The 18,994-nt window shown below is 38.4% G+C and overlaps 1 protein-coding gene across 2 annotated transcripts in view; it reads right to left on the minus strand.

Moving 5' to 3' along the window:
• MOB1B (MOB kinase activator 1B) overlaps window positions 1-13,890 on the minus strand; it is a 52,813-nt gene extending 38,923 nt beyond the window's left edge. For both annotated transcript variants that reach the window (XR_011919908.1, XM_072405370.1), the window contains exon 1: window positions 13,764-13,890. Coding sequence is in view for 1 of the 2 variants with exons in the window: in XM_072405370.1 (XP_072261471.1) it covers window positions 13,764-13,777 (14 nt within the window). In the remaining variant the exon portion in view is untranslated. The remainder of the gene's footprint in view (window positions 1-13,763) is intronic.
• Between the last annotated feature and the right edge of the window lie 5,104 nt (window positions 13,891-18,994).

Here is an 18,994-nt window from a genome sequence, read left to right on the forward strand (position 1 = left end):
TGTACACACAGTGCTGTTCAGTTATTTGGAAATGGAAGAGGTGGGAGCAGGGGTGAGCCGGAGGTCATATCCAGTCAGTTGTCTAATGATTCTTTATGGTTGTCCCCTGTAGGGTGTAGTTCTGTTTATTCATCATCATCACCATCATCATCATGAACAATACTGTCCCATACTGTTTCCTTACATAAACATTTTGACATATTCTTTGCCTGGACAGTAGACTGAAACCAGTAAACAAAGGCGGTCAGGAAATCCTTTATATTGTGGTAAGACAAAAATAAATAATTTTCCTTTTATGTGCTTACATGTTGTATCGATGACCTTAATGCCCCAGGCAATACTGCTTAGCAGACATCACCCATTCAGTAGACCACAAGTTCAGGAAATTCAACATGCAACCTTTATGACTTGAGTGTAATTTCAAATGACTAGGTGTCCACTATAAATAAACCTAATTAGTATAATAGAAGCACTCTAAACACATATAAAGCCATAACCCAAAATAAACAGCTATGCAAAAATTTTATGTACCCTAACATACACGTATCAGAAAAAAATCTATAAACCCCTTTTATTTACCTATGGTCACATAACCATCCAGTCCCCTCTTTTCACGGCTTCAAAGAGAAAAAGAGAGAATTAGTCTAGCTGCAGGCGTTGATGGATGATCGACATCAGTGTTCAACCACCCATTTTTGTTAAGTCGGGTGGGATGAAATTGTAGGTGGGTGGCAGCCCCTGTATTGTGACCCAACTCCTGAGTAACCACCAAAAAAATTACACTGCCGGGGGATTTATTTCTTCCATATGGAGTTTTAGTTAGACCTCATGAAAATTACAATGCATGTTTCTGGACTCCTCACTTACATAAAGATGTTGATAAAATAGAACAAGTCCAGAGAAGGGAAGCAAAAATGGTGAAAGATCTGAGGTATAAAAATAAAAGGTATAGAAATAAAACATATTGAAAGAGACTGGAACTGCCCAATAAGTCAAGCAATGGTAGGTGAATTTAAACATGCTTGGGATAGTCATAAGTCTATACTAAGACAAAAATCCTCCACTTCCAATGCTAAAAAAGAAGCAGATTTTTTGGACCATTATGGTTTTCTAGGTGATGTTATTATTCTTGGTTTTTATGTTGCCAGCAGTTCCACATTAAAAGTATTAGGCCTGAAAAAAAAAACAAATGTAGTAATGACATCTAAGGACTAGTAAAATGTAAGCTATTTTATTTTTCATTTTCAACATGGTCTAAAAGAAATTCATAGGCTAATGCAGCCTTTCTCAACCAGGGATGCATGCAACCATAGAGTTCCTCTAGAGCAACCTTTCTCAATATTTTGCCAAAACCTTTTATTACAATTGTCCTGGAGTACCCTTACTGAAATTATAGGAGGTCAATAGAAAAATGAACTTTACATTAGTGGCCAGTGGGAAGAATGTGCCCTTACAATGGTGGCCGGTATAGTACCCTTATAGATAGCCTCAGGTGCCTCAGTATCATGCTGCCAACTCAAAGGGAAAGTCAATCAAGCAAAGCTCAAAGAACCAATAGCAACCTCTGGAGGAACCCTAGGGTTCCACGAAATCCTTGTTGAGAATGTCTGTAAAACCTATTTTTTTATAACTTTATTATTAACCACAGTAAGACAACATAAAGGTACAATAAAAGAAAAAGCAGTTGAGTTTTTGTACATAATAAAAAGAACTATGTCAAGCTCCAAGTCCTTATTGCATAGGGCATAACAAAATCAGGATATTTGTTGTATAAAATTCACATCAAGGAACAGTGTGTAAAGTCAATGTCATGACATGACATACATGTACCCAGCCATTGTTGTAATAAAAACATGTAGAAAACTATTGTGTCTGACTGTGTACTCCATTTTCAGTCATTTTCCATAACATATCCTAATAAATTTAGGCATAACCAAAACTCACAAGGAGGGGTATGGGGGGGGGGGGGTTAACATTTCTTATCTGGGATAGTGTCCTTATAAAGACTAATGTCATCTCCACACAATATGCATAACCTTTTTAATTGTCTATAAGGGATGCGTTATGGCAAACACTGAACGGTAAGCACCCCCACTGGCCACCATTATTTGAAGCTTTTCCCTAATGACCCCCAAATAATTGGTTTCAACAAAGGTTTCTCAGAGACCATCCAAAAATTGATTTATGAAGGGGTTCCCCCCAGACTTTCCATAAATAGATTTCCTAACATGAAAATTACATCTGAGGTACCTTAGCGGTAAGAGGATTGGGAAAGGCTGGTTTTGCCATCAGCAAGTAAAATTAATCCCACGGATAAAGGGAAAACCATGACGGGCTGAAATTCTTCTCTTATTCCCTATCTATCTAGTTTGGTCTGGACATACATTTAAAGATTACATACATAAACACAATATCCTTTTATAAGCAGATCATATTTTGATATCTGAGAAGCTCTGAGAAGTGTCTAAGCAAAATACATTTACCTATAAATATATTTTAATTACTTGCTTTTTTAAATAAATCAAAATATGGAATAGGAAGGAAGTAAAAAATGTATCGTCAAATGTTACAGTAAAAACTCAAAATGTTATCTTACTTATATTACAATAAATTTTCACTGGTTTAGATGATGTCAGCTTATTATCAGGTATGCTACAGTAGCTGCTCTGTTCGCATTTGTTTGCACATAAATGCTGACCTGAAATAACACAAACTTTAGCTGTGCAGTGCACGTTGTATGCAATTGTATTCAGACAGCAGCTGCATCATCTGTGCAAAACCTCAGCTTCATGGCATAAGTGTACAGCTGAAGGCAATGAAAGGGAGGGAGAAGCCCACCAACAACTATTCCTTGGATATTACCAAATTAAGATGGAATTATCTACCTACCAAGAAAAAAATGACTGGGAAATAGACTGACTGTTCAATTAAAAAAAGTTCCAAAGCTTGGGGGGACAATATTATAATCTGTAATTCAGGTCTAGGTTCAGCGATGTTATATGCTCAAAAAATGAGGTCAGCTGACAACCTGAATATACTGAATGACCCGGTTTGATCATCACAGGACTTTTTTAATACCACAATGCTGGGATTTGGGTGAAATAATGGTTTACAGAACATGGGAGTCAAGACCTGAACCCCATTGAGAATCTTTGTGATGTACTGTGGAAGACATCATGAAATTCAATTCTTGAAAATATAATGTGACTCCAGTCTCTAGTGACTTTGCATAAGCCTATCAAAACAATATACCATGGTAAATGCTTGCCATCATTAAAAGTGGTCCAACTAAATATTAGATTGTGTGACTTTTGTTTTTGGGCCAGGCAGTGTATTTACCCCCATAATGCAGATTCCACCTATTCCTAGATCCCTTCCAGTCAACGTTACATAAAATGCCCACAGTATCCTATTTCTCATTATAAACACCAAAAGAATTGTAGATATTCTGTAACAGATCAACAACAATCCTACCATACAAGTAAATGTGCATTTAACATCATTTTAGTTTTAAACCTGTTAATGCCTTGTGTGGATCCAGCAGTCCTAGAAGTGCTACCGTTTTAGAATTTCCTTTTGTTCCTCTCCTGACAATCACACAACAATTCAGTGGAGGAAAAGCTGGGCCAGTAGTTCACAACAGTATTGAATCCAAGGAGGTAGAGTGCCAGAGAAATTTGCTGCTAAATATCCCCACTGATCTGACCGGACTGAATTTGAAGCAGAATTTTACTGTTCCTAGTACCTCTAGGTAATACTACTCTTTCTTCCTGTCTCAGCAATGGCCACTCAATGGCTATTATCTTACCCTGCTGTCAAAGGCTGTCAGAGGGACAGGAACTATGAGAGGAAACATCTCCCCACAGTAATAACAATCAGACCCGTTTACATTTTAAACCTATTAAAAAATAATTACATAGGGGACCTAGTTCACCTTCCTAAAGTTTATGACTTTCATCCTGCAAAATATGGACTACACCATATGAAAATGATGTGTAAAATTATTTGGTTGTTTGTTATCAGTGAACACATTATCCTGAACCCATGATCCTTTAGGCTAGGGATGAATAGCTGCACCTATTAAAGCCTTTCTGTGGTCCCCTAATACATGTCCTGGCCGTCTGACAGCTGGGCCGCAAGCGCACAGAGACCAGCGGTGGTCCATAGCTTTGGCCCGTGCACCCCCCAGCGAAGTCAGGAGAAGGACCCTGCTTGGGGGGACGCACCGGCCAGAGCAGGGGACCATGTCTCTCGTGCGCATTGCAGGCTCAGGGGGGGTGGGCGGGTTGTGCCTCTGGTCTGAGCCTGCGATGGGAGAGTGGGCGGGTTCTGGCATCATAACGTCACACTGGGGGAAGCTTCTTCCCCTTAAGTGACACATAGCTCCCTGTGCATCCGCGGTCCGTAGTTCGTAGATTTAGTGGTCCGCGAGCTCAAAAAGGTTGGGGACCACTGGACTATATTACACACCCTTGACCATTGTAAAAGAAATAATCCATGGACAAGCTCCTACAAAACTGGAAGCAATGCCATGGCACACAATGCCTAGCAAGAGGCTACAGTCCCTCACAGAGGAGGTTTAAAAGTCTTGGTTAATCTAGCAGTGAATAAATTATATAAAATGTAAACCAAGGTACCAAAAGTACTGTTAATTTCTGTTAGCAGATGAATGGTTTTCTATTTTCCCGGAGCTGCTTCTAAATATTTCTAAAATGTTTCCTTTAACATACTGAAAAAGTATTTTATCATTCTGTCTACTAAATATGCCAAAATGGGACTGTAGTGTGCTGAGGTGTGACAGTTCTATCTAGCTTAGATATATTACTTTGGTGACAAAGCGTCCTTGGAAAGAATTGTAAAATGTTAGCAAAAATGCATATCCAGGGAAGCAGATAAAAAGTAACACATTACAGTAGGCTGAAAATGGAAACTTAATGTGCTTTAAATATTATTCCGATAATAGCATTATCAAACCAAGCCCTACCCTGGAGGGCATACATTTAATGAAATCCTACAAACAGCACAATGATGTAATACCTGAGTGTAATGAAGCTAAGGTAATTAAGATATTGCTCCTTCTTTTACATAAAGCAAGGCTGGAGGTCTTCATTGTTGTATTGTTTATGAATATGTTATCTAAAATCTAACCAAGCAGAGCAGGGTGTTATGCAAGATACAAAATTAAAATGAATATGAGCACCATTAAAAAGATGAATGACCCCCAACATCCACATACATACATGGGCGCCATCTCATTAAGACATAAAAGAAAGGCACAACTACATGTGTGTCCATATTATTATTATTAATATTATTATTATTATTATTAAACAGGATTTATATAGCACCAACATATTACACAGCACTGTACATTAAATAGGGGTTGAAAATGATAGACAGACATAGACAGTGACACAGGAGGAGGAGAGGACCCTGCCCAGAAGAGCTTACAATCTAGGAGGTTGGGAAGTATCACACAATAGGAGCGGAAAAAAAAAAAGACTATCACTGGGTAAAATCTATTCAGTCGATCTACATTTCCCCTCTGACTAATCAACAAATGCATTTGGTCAGAGCAGATATATGTCACAACTAGCCTGCTTTTGTAGCGTGCATGACAAGCATGAATAATGGGAACACATGGCCCTTGCAGACCACGCATACAATGCACGTGGGAAAGAAAATAAAAGAAGCGAGGGGCCCAGCTGTTCTCGCCTACAGATCCCAGTATCCATGAGCAACCATGAATGTCGTAAAGTCAAGGAACACTTGCACCAAGGCCCAAGCATATGTAGAGGTAAATTTATGGCCCTTTGTGTTACATGCCAAAGTCGCAGCTTAAGGGAGTTTAACAAGCTCTTTCAACAGTGTAACTGATTCTATTATAAAATGGTATAGATACAATACAGTATTATATAGATGCCAAAACTCTATCAAAACACATTTTGTTTAACAATCATGTAGGTTCACCCTAACAATAATTGCATCATATGTAATGGCTGGTCTGTGACACACACAGCTTTTTTCCCCTGATACTAATAGTAAATACAAAACAAGATGCAAACAAACAAATATTAACATAACATTTTTTTTGCTGAATCTTAGGCTTACCCACGGGTTCATGTTTAAAGAAAACCTGAACAGAGAGATATAATAGGCTTAGTGGTCTCCTTTTGGAAATACTAGTTGTTCTGACTTGCTGTATAATTTTTTCAAGTCAGTTATCTAGAACATCTCCAAAATCGGCCCGTACCTGTCCCCAGAGACCACCAAACTCCTTGTACACGCTCCTATTATCTCTCGTCTGGACCACTGTATTCCACTAACCTGACTCTCTCCTCTACAATCTATTATGAATGCTGCAGCCGGGCTCATCCATCCTTCCCACCGCTCCTCTTCTGCTGCATCTCTTTGTAATTTTCTTCATTGTCTTCCATTTCACCTTAGAATCAAATTCAAGCTTCCTGTGGTTTGCCTTCAAATTCCTACACAGTTCTTGTCCCACTTACATTTCTGACTTGGTAAATAAATACTCCCCTAGCCAATCTATCTGCTCTTCCAATGACTTACTACTGACTTCCTCACTCATAACCTCATCACATGCATGCCTCCAAGACTTTGCTAGAGCTGCCCCGTCTCTCTGGAATGGTCTTCCTCGTCCTATTTGGCTTGCTCGTACTTTCTGCTCATTTAAAAGAGCACTTGAAGCCCATCATTTCAAACTCACTACGTCCCACCACTACATATCTCCCTCTTGATGTGTGGTACTTCCCCCACCTCCTAGATTGTAAGCTCTTCGGGGCAGGGTCCTCTCATCCAGTGTCACTGTCTGTATTCGTCTGTCATTTGCAACCCCTAATCAATGTACAGTGCTGCGTAATATGTTGGTGCTATATAAATCCTGTATATTATTATTAATATGGAAACCAGATAACCAAGCAACTATCATGTTTTAGATCAAAACGGCTGCCTGTGGATTCCTTTTTTTGGAGGTGATAAACTACTGAGTTTGAGCAATTGATTGCATTATTTGTTTACTACATCTTCTATCTTCTACATCTTCTACTATATCTTTGGAGACACAGATATCAAGGAAAATTCTGACACAAAATATAATTCCTCCCTGCTCTGTATAAAACTAGAAATTATTTTTTGGCTAATGTTAAACTTAAGAACTTATCTTAGCAACAAAAGAGTAAAATTAGCAGAAGTTTCCGAATATGGTTTGATATCAGTCCTTTGTCATACCAAGCACAGCACCGCTCAAAACAGAACTAAAGTTCCACTTTAAGAATCTGCAATCAGTCAGGTCATTATTGCAAAAAGGCACCGATGACATCCCTTCTGCAATAATCTCTTCTTCTTGCCTGATCTTTCAGGGTATCTATCGAAAAACAGATCAGCTTTGGTTGATAGGATACCCGGCAGTCCCAGCTTCCCCTGCATGTGGCAGGAATGAACAGTTACATCATTCCAGCACAGGCAATTAAGATGGCCAAAGACTGACTTTAGGAAGAGAAGAAATAATAAGATGGCGGTGCTCTGTAAGGGGACAAGGAAGGGGAGTATAAGTAGTTTAGTTTTGCTTTAAAAGAGGAAGGAAAAGCATTGGAATAGCAAGTTGCGGCCACTAAACCACCCCAAACTCTAGGTTTGAACAAACCAGCCTTTGAATGTTTACCACAGGTGGAACCACAGCTGCTTACTAAGGAATTCAGCAAACACTTATGAATATATGCCAATACCTCCTCCTCATCACTCCCAGATGGAGGTTTAAAATAAATACCCAAGAATGGTTAAGCATACAGTTGTCAACTGCCCAAAAAAACTAAGTCTTACTGTAAGGGCAGGTTCAGACCCTCAAAGTGTGTCTGCACAGCTGGAGCAGCTGGCACCTGGCCCACATCTTAGTGCTGGTCCCTTAGCATTTACTGATTTGACAGTAGACGCAAGTCAATGGTACTCAACTGCTCACTGCTACCAACATTCAATTGTGCTGCTGTGGGCAAACACCTAATGTGGAGTCTTCCCTAAGGCAGAAGTTCAGTGGCAAAGTAGGTGGTAACCACATTGCATTCTGCTAAATGTGTGTGAATACAAAAACAAGCAAATATAAATGCATAAATATAAGTGAGATATATTTTTGTTTTGTCAAATTTAAAAATACAGATGCTAAACCTTCTTTAGACCAGGCCTATAATGCACCTGCATTCTGTAATCCTGTCAAAACTCCAAAGTAGGCAAATATTGCCTAAATACGAGAGGCATATGTATTCTTACTTCTTGGGGTGGTTTGTGTATTTCTTCTATATGTGCAGTAATCCAGTATTAAACGTTGCTTGTGTGTCAGTTCCTGACCTTCTATTCTTGTGCAAGATGACTGGTCCTGACACCGACCCCTGCAGTTCTTACAGGCAACTGTGTTTATGGAGCTACTGCATTCCTCCCACAGCCCTGTGATGCCCACTAATGATGGCAACATCACATTTAATAACTGGGTTGCAGATATTATATCCTATATAACACTTGAAGATATATTTAAATTACATTTTCAAGCCTATGTTAACACAAAGCATGTTAAGGCACATAATGACCTGATCAAGGTAAAGTCGAGTAGCATATTGCCACAGAGATATTTGTTATAAGTAGACCAACATAAATGGAAGCTGATAGAGGAACACCTCCCATAAACACAACACCACTAAGAAACATTGGGGGCATGGGATACCTGCCCTAGTGCTACAAAAAAAGAACCTAAACCTAAATAGTTTTAAACTATAAAAGGAAAAAAAAAAAAAGAATAAAAGTATGTATTATTAATACAGCCACAAATCTTCTTGTTGCATTATGCTGTAACATTAACTTGAAAACGCAACCCTTCCTTCGTCCAGTTTTACTTAACCAACTCTAGTTATGTTCAGACCACATAAAGATAAAGAGGCAATATTAATCTGCTGTCCTCTTTGCTAGGCCCTTTCCGTCTGCTAACACAAAGGACACTCAGCGGCTGCATGCTCTAACAGCAATGTAGTGTCCAATAAATTAAGTTTTATTAGCCCTGCTGTTAATACGTCTTCAAAAGTCTGCTCTGTTAGCTGAAATCTGCTGCCTCACCAATCATAGGAATCAATAGGATGTCATTGAGGCAAGGACAAAACATGTTAGGATAAAACTCTTTAGCTCATGTTACTTAGGGACTATATAGTGCTTTTATAGATATTTTCCCTATTTGATATGGTCAGGGGTGTGTGTGCCAAATGTAGAATACTGTAGTTTTTGTTCCAAGCAGCGGGTGGCACTCTAGTCTCTTTTTACAAGTGAAGCATTGTATCACTTTTACAACTGCCACTCATAGCCTTAATATAATATATATATAATTCAAATTCCAAAAATTCCCAAGAAGGAACAGAATGTGGTCATCAAATGTTGTTTGTTTCCTGAAAAATTGATTACTACAATAGAAGAGCAACTGAGCCAAAGCTGTGTGTTTTGTAAACAACCTATGTATGTATAGCATTTCACATCTCTTTGCAACAACCTTTCTGCAGGTTTAAATACATTACGACAGACCTTTCCATTCACTATACATGCAGACATAGTAGCAGCTTAAACATCTCTTTTTTCAGTATACATTTTTCTGATTTTTACATGATTTATATGCAAATCACTGCTGCCACTTCAAAGTTCAAGGTGCTGACCCACCAGGTGCCCCAAACCAGGATAGTGCTAATCCATGCCCCAAGCCTGGTAGCTCGTCCCGTGATTGCACTCACGCATTTTACAACCAAAGAATCTGTACAAATATACCCAATTTAGGAGACATGCATAAACCTCCCTAGCGGTAACCCCGAGTATGACTGGGGGTAGAAAAAAAGTTGCTAAAAGCAGTAACCCCGAGTCACACTCGGGGTAGGTAAACCTATAGAAGGTAATAGTAAATAGAGCCTCACCTGATCGGCCGGCGTTCCGCGCTGTCCATCGCCGCAATCTCTATCTTCTTCCTTCTTCCTCTGGCCGGCTTCTGCACCCAATGAGTCACTCGATGTGTACGTTGCCGGCGGGGTGGGAAATTCAAAATTCATTTGTAATTCATTCAATACAAAATAACTGTATTGAATGCAATACATTGGATTTATATGTGTAAAAGCAGTACATTGTTTTCAAGAACATTTATTTTACAGTATATATATTAGTATGAGTATAATATGTATTTTTTTTTTTTAATTAGGGAAAAAATTTGAAAAACATTTTTTTTTAATACATAGATTTTTTAATTTATTCAATTTATTATTCTTACATGATTTTGTGTTTCAAACTTTATTATACTCATACTAATATATTATACTGTAAAATAAATTTTCATGAAAAACAATGTAGCGCTTTTAGACATATAAAACCGAAAGAAATGAACCGCTAGGGAGGTTAAAGAAGAAGATGCCAGGTGAGGCTTTTTGTTAGTTATCCAAGTTCAATAAACTTTTTACTATACAAATGATATACAAATGATATGGGCTGCAAGATGTCCTATTTTCATGCAGAGTTGGAGTAGTATTCTTCCCAGCTCCTTTTAGCTGGGCATTCCACCCATAACTTTTCAGTAACCCCCCATAGCTGTTTTTGGATGGTTACTAAAGAGTTGTATTATAATACATGGGCTGCCATCAGCCTACAATTTCTTTCCACCCAGTCTAAAAAATAAAATATTGGTTAAACACTGTGTGGTATAGAAAGCTCCTCATCTGGAGCAGGGGTGTCAAACTCAAATACACAGAGGGCCAAAATTAAAAACCTAGAGAAGTCGTGGGCCAACCTTGAAATTTATTTTAAAAATTGAGGAAATGTTTCCTTCTAATTAGATATAAACCCTTTTCATATGGAAACAAAAAGGTTTTGCTTCACATTCAATCTAGAACAAGCTTATATTAGAGAAAGAGGCATAAAACTTTTTTTTAATTTTATTTAATAAAAAATCTCATGCCTTTTTCTCTCTTTGTAGCCTTCTGAGTTAAATCTCAATGGTAACCTTTTTGCACAGGCTAACAATAATAATAACAATATTCTTCTATGAAAATCCAACCATTTAAGTCCATGCCTTGGAGTAGCAAAGAAAAAATACAGCTGAGGGGGTGTGCTGGAAATGCCAGACGCGGCCAATGCGGAGCTAAATCTTATGAGTGTAATTTTCATTAAAATTCCCGGCATTATTTGTGTCTATAAAACAGTCCAAGGTAGAACCACGCATAGGCAGAGAGCCCGCTGGTTTATAGATGCCAGTGATGCCGGGAATTGTAGTAGCGGCACTTTTTCAATGCAGCGGCGGGCCGGCCGCAGTTCATATTTAGGATTCCTTTGGGGGCCAAAAAAAAAAGACGTTGGGGGCCAGAATTGATACCCATGATCTGGAGTATAAAAATTTTGACTTTGTCAAAGTCAGCACATAAGGTTTTAGCTAAGAACTTCCTCTGGAGCTGATCACGGGAAAAGCGGAAGAGTCTTTGCATGATGCCCAACAGATTTACCATCTATATTAGTGTTTCTCAACCTTTTAAACTTGAGGTCTCCAGGGAACCTCTGCTATAATTACTAGATCAACAGCTTACAGTAAGTACACTAGTGAGGTGGACTGATGGAATAATGTTTCTTACATTGCTAGCAAGTGGGAAGAATGTCACCTTTACAGATCAGCCAAAATGTTCATTGGTGTCAAATAAACTGACCTGAGAGTCAAAAACTGCTCATTGCTTAAGGAACCCCTAAAAACCTCTGGAGGAACCCTGGGGTTCCATAGAACCATGATTGAGAAACCCTATTTTGCATGACACAAACTAGCAGAGATGAACAATGCAACTGCTATAACAGTGATCACTTCTAGACATACACAAGCCAGAAAAATAAATCTAATGTGTGTTCACTATACATCAAAATTGTTTTAAGACATACCAAATCATTGGAATATAAGACTATCCATTCACACTGATATGCCCTAATATTACATATTTGTTGGTAGATCTCATGAAGGTTGTACAGTCAGATTGTAATTGTTGTAGTGACTATTTGGCAGCAGACACAAAACAAGTGTATCTGTATTAAAAGATTTCCCTAATCTGGTGACAACTCAACACGTTATGCTGCATTTCAGTCTACTGACCGCTGTACATATAAAGAGAGTGAATCTCCATAGCAGGGACACAATTGACAATAAAAACCTAATAGATGGATCTATCCCTCCCACACCCCAAAAATAACACAAAAAGTAACACCTTAGGTTTCTTCTTAAAAAACACAAATAATCAGCATCATAGGGTTTGGTCCTGGTTGTAACCTTTTCTGATACATTTCATAGAAAATAATTCAAACAGCTTGTAAAACAGGTATGGGCTAATCCAAATCCAAATATTCATCCTACACATTCATTCAGCTTCTGATTTGAGAAAGATTTAGTCATGCAATCACAATGTTGTCATGTGAATTGAGTTGGATTTAAAAAAAAGAACAGAATGTTTCTCTTTTAAAGGTGGTCATTGAGCACAGAAACCCACCTATCCCTTCCTTTTCCTGCTCTTCTCCTCCCTGCCACCCCATTATGATACACTTGTTACCCTGCAGATCTCTCATGCCCCCTCCCTGCTTCCCCTTCTAATTATGGTCCCTTACCCCTGCTACTGCCACATTAAGAAGAGCCTTACACAGCTGTCACATCTCTGTTGCTGCTGGTAATTGCAGATTTATCATGTCATTGTAACCTTCACTTTTTGTTAAACTGTGATGTGTTTGTTCCTTCCTCCCTATGCTTTTTTTTTTTTACTGTCCCCTAAGTTTGATTTCTGCAACCCAAATCCCTTCATAAAAATCATTGTCAAAAAAAAAAAAAAAATCACAATAGTATCCAGATCTAAATGGATATAAAAATGATGAACACACACACACATATATATATATATATATATATATATATATATATAAATCTACTATTGAGATTAAGCCAGCATCCTACACTCAAATCCTAACCACATTCACTGGAAGAGAAGTATCAAAATAACATAAAACATTATATATATCTTTATCCTTTTAATATTATTGTTTCATTCCTTTCCTGTTCTTAATCTTTTATCATTCTAATACTCCACTTTCTAAACAATTGTATGTAATCTACAATTGTTTATCTTTCTTTTTTTTTAAATTGATATATATGGAAGATCAAAACAAAAATATGTATATGAGTAGTAAATGCATGTATGTCTGGATAGATAGATAGATAGGCTCCATATTTTTGTTTTGATTCTCCTTTCCCTATACAAACCCATAACAAGCCCTTCAGCAGTTCCCATGGTATTACAGAATCTCCTATGACATCACCAGTTCGTGCAGCAAATGATGACATCACAGGCTTTCTTGACATTTGTTTACCTTTCTGTGCCCTGAATGCTCATGTCTTGCAGCATCCAGGAATCCTAGCATAGGCTGGGCCTATGTGCCCTGAAAGTTTCCCAGGAACACCTCTGTGCTCCCCCTGCACAAGCTGCAGCCAGGGAATAATGAACACAGTAATGACCCCCAGAAACATGCAGGGATTAATGTAGGCAGGCTGTGGTCACAGGGCGGGTAATGCCCATACACAAAGGACATAAGGGGTGACAGGAGAGCTAAACTCAGGGTGACAGTGGCCAAATCACCCTGCGACAATGGAGAAAATGATAGATGGAATGGGAAAGACTATGGGGAGAGTGTAAATGAGAGGCCATGACAGCCCAGGTGACACTCACAACAAGAAGCTCATCTCCTCGCTGAGCTGACAGCAGCAGGCACAGCAGCAGCGGCAGGGCGCAGGAGGTGACAGTCCACTCCACACAGCAGATCACTGCCTTCTGCCAGGGAGATGGGGGTGTGAACCACACGCTGCAGACTGCCTTTTTTTCCTCAATAACTTTATTTAAACTGTACAGCTGCAACAAAACACCAAGGAGACAACTTAGAGATCACTGACAATCTTTTATTACCTTTTAAAGACCTTCATATAGTCAGTAACATTTTCCTCAGTCATGTTTCAAAAGCTACATGCTGTGTTCTTTTTACATGTAACAGAACAGCACAGAACATACAATAGTCATGACATGTCTTGACATTATTATTACACAGTATTTATATAGCACCATCATATTACACAGCGCTGTACAAAGTCCATAGTCATGTCACTAGCTGTCGCACAAAGGGGCTCACTCTAATGTCCCTACCTCAGTCATATGTCATTAATACGATCTAAGGTCAATTTTGGGGGGAAGCCAATTAACCTAACTGCATGTTTTTGGGATGTGGGAGGAAACCCACGCAGACACTGTCCTGGCTGGAGATGCAAACCTGGGACCCAGCGCTCCATTGGCCAGGGCACTTACCTCTGAGCCACCATACTGCCAGACATGACAATAGTCAATGATATATACATAGGGTGACGGGAAATATGCCGCCGCAAGAACTGGGTGTGACTACTTGTGTAAAATGTGTGATTTTAAGATGTGTGATGTGTGATTGTAATATATTGCATTGTGGTTTGCTGCTGAAAAGTACAGTTCCAATTTTTGGACGAATATGCTGCGTTAGGCTTAGTCTACTATGGAAGTTTTCCCCAGCGTTTATTCTGAGGCTTTAAAAGCCGATGTTTGAAATTCCCATGCATTCAAATAGGCTAATCTACACCAGGGTGTTTCCTTCAGGTAAGTTTTTGAGCGTTAAAGATAACACTTTTTTAAAAATTAAAATGCAAAAAACACGTCTATTGATTTCAATAGGGGACGTTTTACCACCTTTATAAGTGCTTGAAACGTTAACACGGTAAAAACATGGCAAAACGCAGCATAGATGTTTTCCAGCTGTTTAAAGGCAAGCTTTAACATGCTAGTAAAAGTGCATAAAAACGGATATAAATGCAGTAGGAACGTTTACATGCTTTTTTAAACCTGTCCATTTAGACGCAGCCTTAGGTAGACTATTGAAGTGAAAGAGTTGCTGTAAAGCAATGCAATACATGGCCCCAATGTACAGAAAGACAGGCTTTCCTGAAACAAATAGATTTCAATAGGCCCTTAGCAAGAATAACCAGAAGTATATTTATAAACAGCAAATAGCAAGACAACATGTGCTCAGTAACCATCTGAAAGGTGATGTGCACATTAGTTACCACTATACTTTCTCATATGTACCATATAACATAAATAGCGTACTCCCTTACCATGCAGCTTTATCCCTCACTGTGATCACAATTACATAATATACAAGATGGAAACACTATACAAGAAATATTCAATTTTATAGAATATATAAAGTACTTACTTGCCCATGTTTAATTTATTACATTTCAAGGACATTACCATACATATACCCATGGTAAACTGTGATTAGGCTGATCCCATATCGCAGAAGGGACAGGCAAAGTCCTTTCTGCAATGAAATAAACTTTCCTGCCTAATCAATTACTTACACCTGTTTTCACTTTATTGCAGCTGCTACCATCTTCAACTAGCCCTCCTTTGGGTTCCAGATGTTCAGCCATCTTGCTCTGACCAGAAGTTCATTCATTCTCCGCAGGCAGGAGTATGCTAAGATACCCAGCACTGTAGACAGAGCTTACATTTCCCTATTTCAAGTTTTGTTCCAATTTATTTGCACAGAATGAATAAACAATCACTTAAAATTCACTATAAAACATTGTTATTATGTAGACCCCCAATTGTATTTGATACATACAAACATTTCAAACTTAAGTTGCAATATACAAATTATACATACAGACCACTAATTTTTGATCCAGTGTATCCACTGCTACAAATGGTAAAAAGAACAAGTGTGTGAGTGTTATTTATTTTTCATCCAACCTTAGTCATTGCATTTGGTGAAAAAGGAAATATAGTGTTAATAAAAAGCTTTAGTGGATATGACTAGTCAATTCCAGGGTATTCATTTTTCAAGGGGTATGGCAAACTTGGTGTTCTTTGCCTACAAACTTAATTGCTAAAAGTTGTTCCTCTTATCTCAGAACATTGGGAGGTTTCTGTGTAGCTATCAGCTGTTCCGTGATAAGAAAAAAAAAACAGTTGTGAATAGGAACAAATCTCAAGAAAGGCAGAATAGAGGTGACACAGAACCAATAAATACAATAACAGGAACCCTGGTAGGTACAGTAAGTGTAGGCATCATGTTTAAGTGAACTGAATGCTTTTCCTAATTGGCCTAGTTTAGTCACATAGTCATGGATTAATTTTATTTATTCTTAATAACGTCTGCCCAACAATATTGTCTTACCAATATACATATACCATTCATTAGGTCATCCGAGAGGAATGCAGCTCAGCTTAGCTGATACACTTTAGTGTTCTCCCCAGACCCTTTAAGCTGGGTGCACTACCCAGCACTTTTCAGTAACCACCAGGCTGTTTTTGGGTCCCAGTATAATGGCCACCACCTGCCTACAACTTCCCACCCTGCTTAAAAACATTTCTGGAAAGAATACTGTACATGCAAGATAAGTTGTTAGTAAGGCTGATTATTGGTCAGCATTGGCCAAGTACTGACCATCGTTTTATTTACTGTGGAATTTAAAACACAGATCCATACCTAATCTACAGTCAATGTCACATAACATAAAACGTGGTCACGTGTCCCTATACCTAGAAGCCCCCCGTATTTCCTGAATGGAACAATTGTGCATTGATGAAACAGTAATTATATACTGCTGGGGATAGGTGGTGGTAATTTCAAGTATTTGCTTGTCTGTAAATAAGTGAAGAATGTTTTGGTTTAGACCTTTTTAACATGAGGGAACCCCTTGAAATAACTTTCAGGTCACGGGGCTCCCCTTCTATATTTAATATATCCACAGCTCACTGTACATTAGTGTGCTTGTCAGTGGGAGAATGCCTCCCGTACAGATAGCCAGAAAGATCATTGGTATATATTAAACCGACCTGAAAGACACAAACTGTTAATTGCTTAAGGAACCTCTAGCAATCTCTGGAGGAACCCTGGTTGAGAAACATTGCTTTGGAGTGTATCTGCACATTTTGTGGGCTCTGTCCATATAAAATGCCCCTTTCCTAGGTCTGTACCCACTCTGTTGGGACCTTAGCTCTGTAGCCCGTTCAGCGCTGTACAGCACATTTTTTATGGGTTTAGACTAGCTTTTCTCAAATTCTGTAACAGGGGTAACCCTTGAAATAACTTTTATGTCTTCAGGGAACCCTTTCTTTTCAGGTAATCCCCAGGTAACATATGAGATAGGGACTGTGGGTTTGTTCTTAAGTTGAATTTGTATGTAAGTTGGTACATTATTTTAATAAATGCAATTAGGACAGATGTCTCAACATAATATTACTCAGCGTGGTGTCAGTTACTGTATAAAATCCTCACTGTAAGCTAATCACAAACAAAGCAAACAAAAATGTTTAAATAAAATCTTAATGGAGCCTAGAAATTAATTAACTTCAGGGGCAAGCTGTGCTTCAATATTCAAAAAGAAACAACTGCAAAAGTTACAAGAGGCTGCAGATAGAGATCACCCACAACCTCACTTGTGTTTAGCAAAAGATTTCTTCTGCAAGTCATGCACACTACCCCTCCCCCCATCCAGCCCGGTTTGTATCTGGGAGTCGTCTGTATGTCCTTAACCTGGGGACTACATGTAATGACTTCACAGCTCACAGTACGTTACTGTAGTGGTCGGTGAGAACGATGCAGTATGTAGTGTGTATCCAAGACACTGACCATAACAAAAAAATATACTTTTATTTTTTTTTAACGGATATTTATAAACCATTGCAGAGTCCTGCGATGTCCAGAGATGAGGTCCCATGGTGTCCCGTCCAGCATTGACACCTTCCCTTCACACAATGATTTATGGAAAGATTCCATGACATTAAAAGTAATGTTTCTGATTGAATTGGGATGATAATGAGTAGAATTCTGATGCACCCTAACATCCACCCTAGAAAAACGAGGTTTTACAGTTGATTTAAGATGTCAGTGAGTTATCCTGGGCTTCAGTTCAAATAGATTGAGTGATCATTAAATTTCTTAAAATTGTAATTCGAAATCTGTTTGTGGCTATGATCAGTGGGTAATGTTGCTTACAAACTAGGTAAAATTATTTTTTTTTTTTTTAACTAGGGGGAATGTTGAAACTCAGGGGGAGATGGGAAAATACAGGCAAATGTCGGACAAATCATCTAGCAAATAATGTATTAATAAATATGCATCAGGGGCTTTTCAATGTTCATAGATATTGGTCCTTTTTCTCATGTACATCTGATAATGTAAAATATATTGTAGTTGTATTTGTCATTGCAGTTCCATTGGTAAAATGATTAAAATCTGCACCAAAATGAGTTTCTTTTTTTATTATAGATGTTTTATTGCCATCAATGTTGTCTTTCTGTGGCACCATGTATGGTTCAATTAATGTATTTCTATGTCAATAACTCTCTTACAGTGCTTATTTCTTCACAGTTCTTTGCAGAACTGTATCACATAGGTTGTGGGTATCACAGATTGTGTTTCTGTTTCACAAGGTTGTGGGTAATTATATAAAATTCCCTAAAACACAGACTGTCAGGTGGCTAGCGGGATTGCTTTGTGGTCATGATGTGTCAATGAGCTTTGTTTTTCTTTCTTTCTACTCCAAGTCAATGAAAAAGCAGCTTGAAAGGAGGTTGACTGCAGGTCACATACTCATGGAAATAGTGAATGATCTGAGCTACATCTCAAAATAATGAGATGCTGAAAGCATTTTGCCCTTAAACTCCAGAAGCTATTAGCATTTCCTCTTTCAATGATAAACGTAGCTTTTGCAATTCTTGATTACTCCTGCAGGTGACAGTATAACCCAATGATAAAGCGCTACATCTGCGAATTGGCAAAGACCAAAACGTAACTTTTAATATATTAATAAGGATTCCTGTGTGTTAGACTTGTGAATAAAACCTAAGAACCCAAGCGACTGCAAATAACA

Source organism: Pyxicephalus adspersus, chromosome 3 (assembly GCF_032062135.1).
Source record: "Pyxicephalus adspersus chromosome 3, UCB_Pads_2.0, whole genome shotgun sequence".
In the NCBI taxonomy this organism is placed as follows: Eukaryota; Metazoa; Chordata; class Amphibia; order Anura; family Pyxicephalidae; genus Pyxicephalus; species Pyxicephalus adspersus.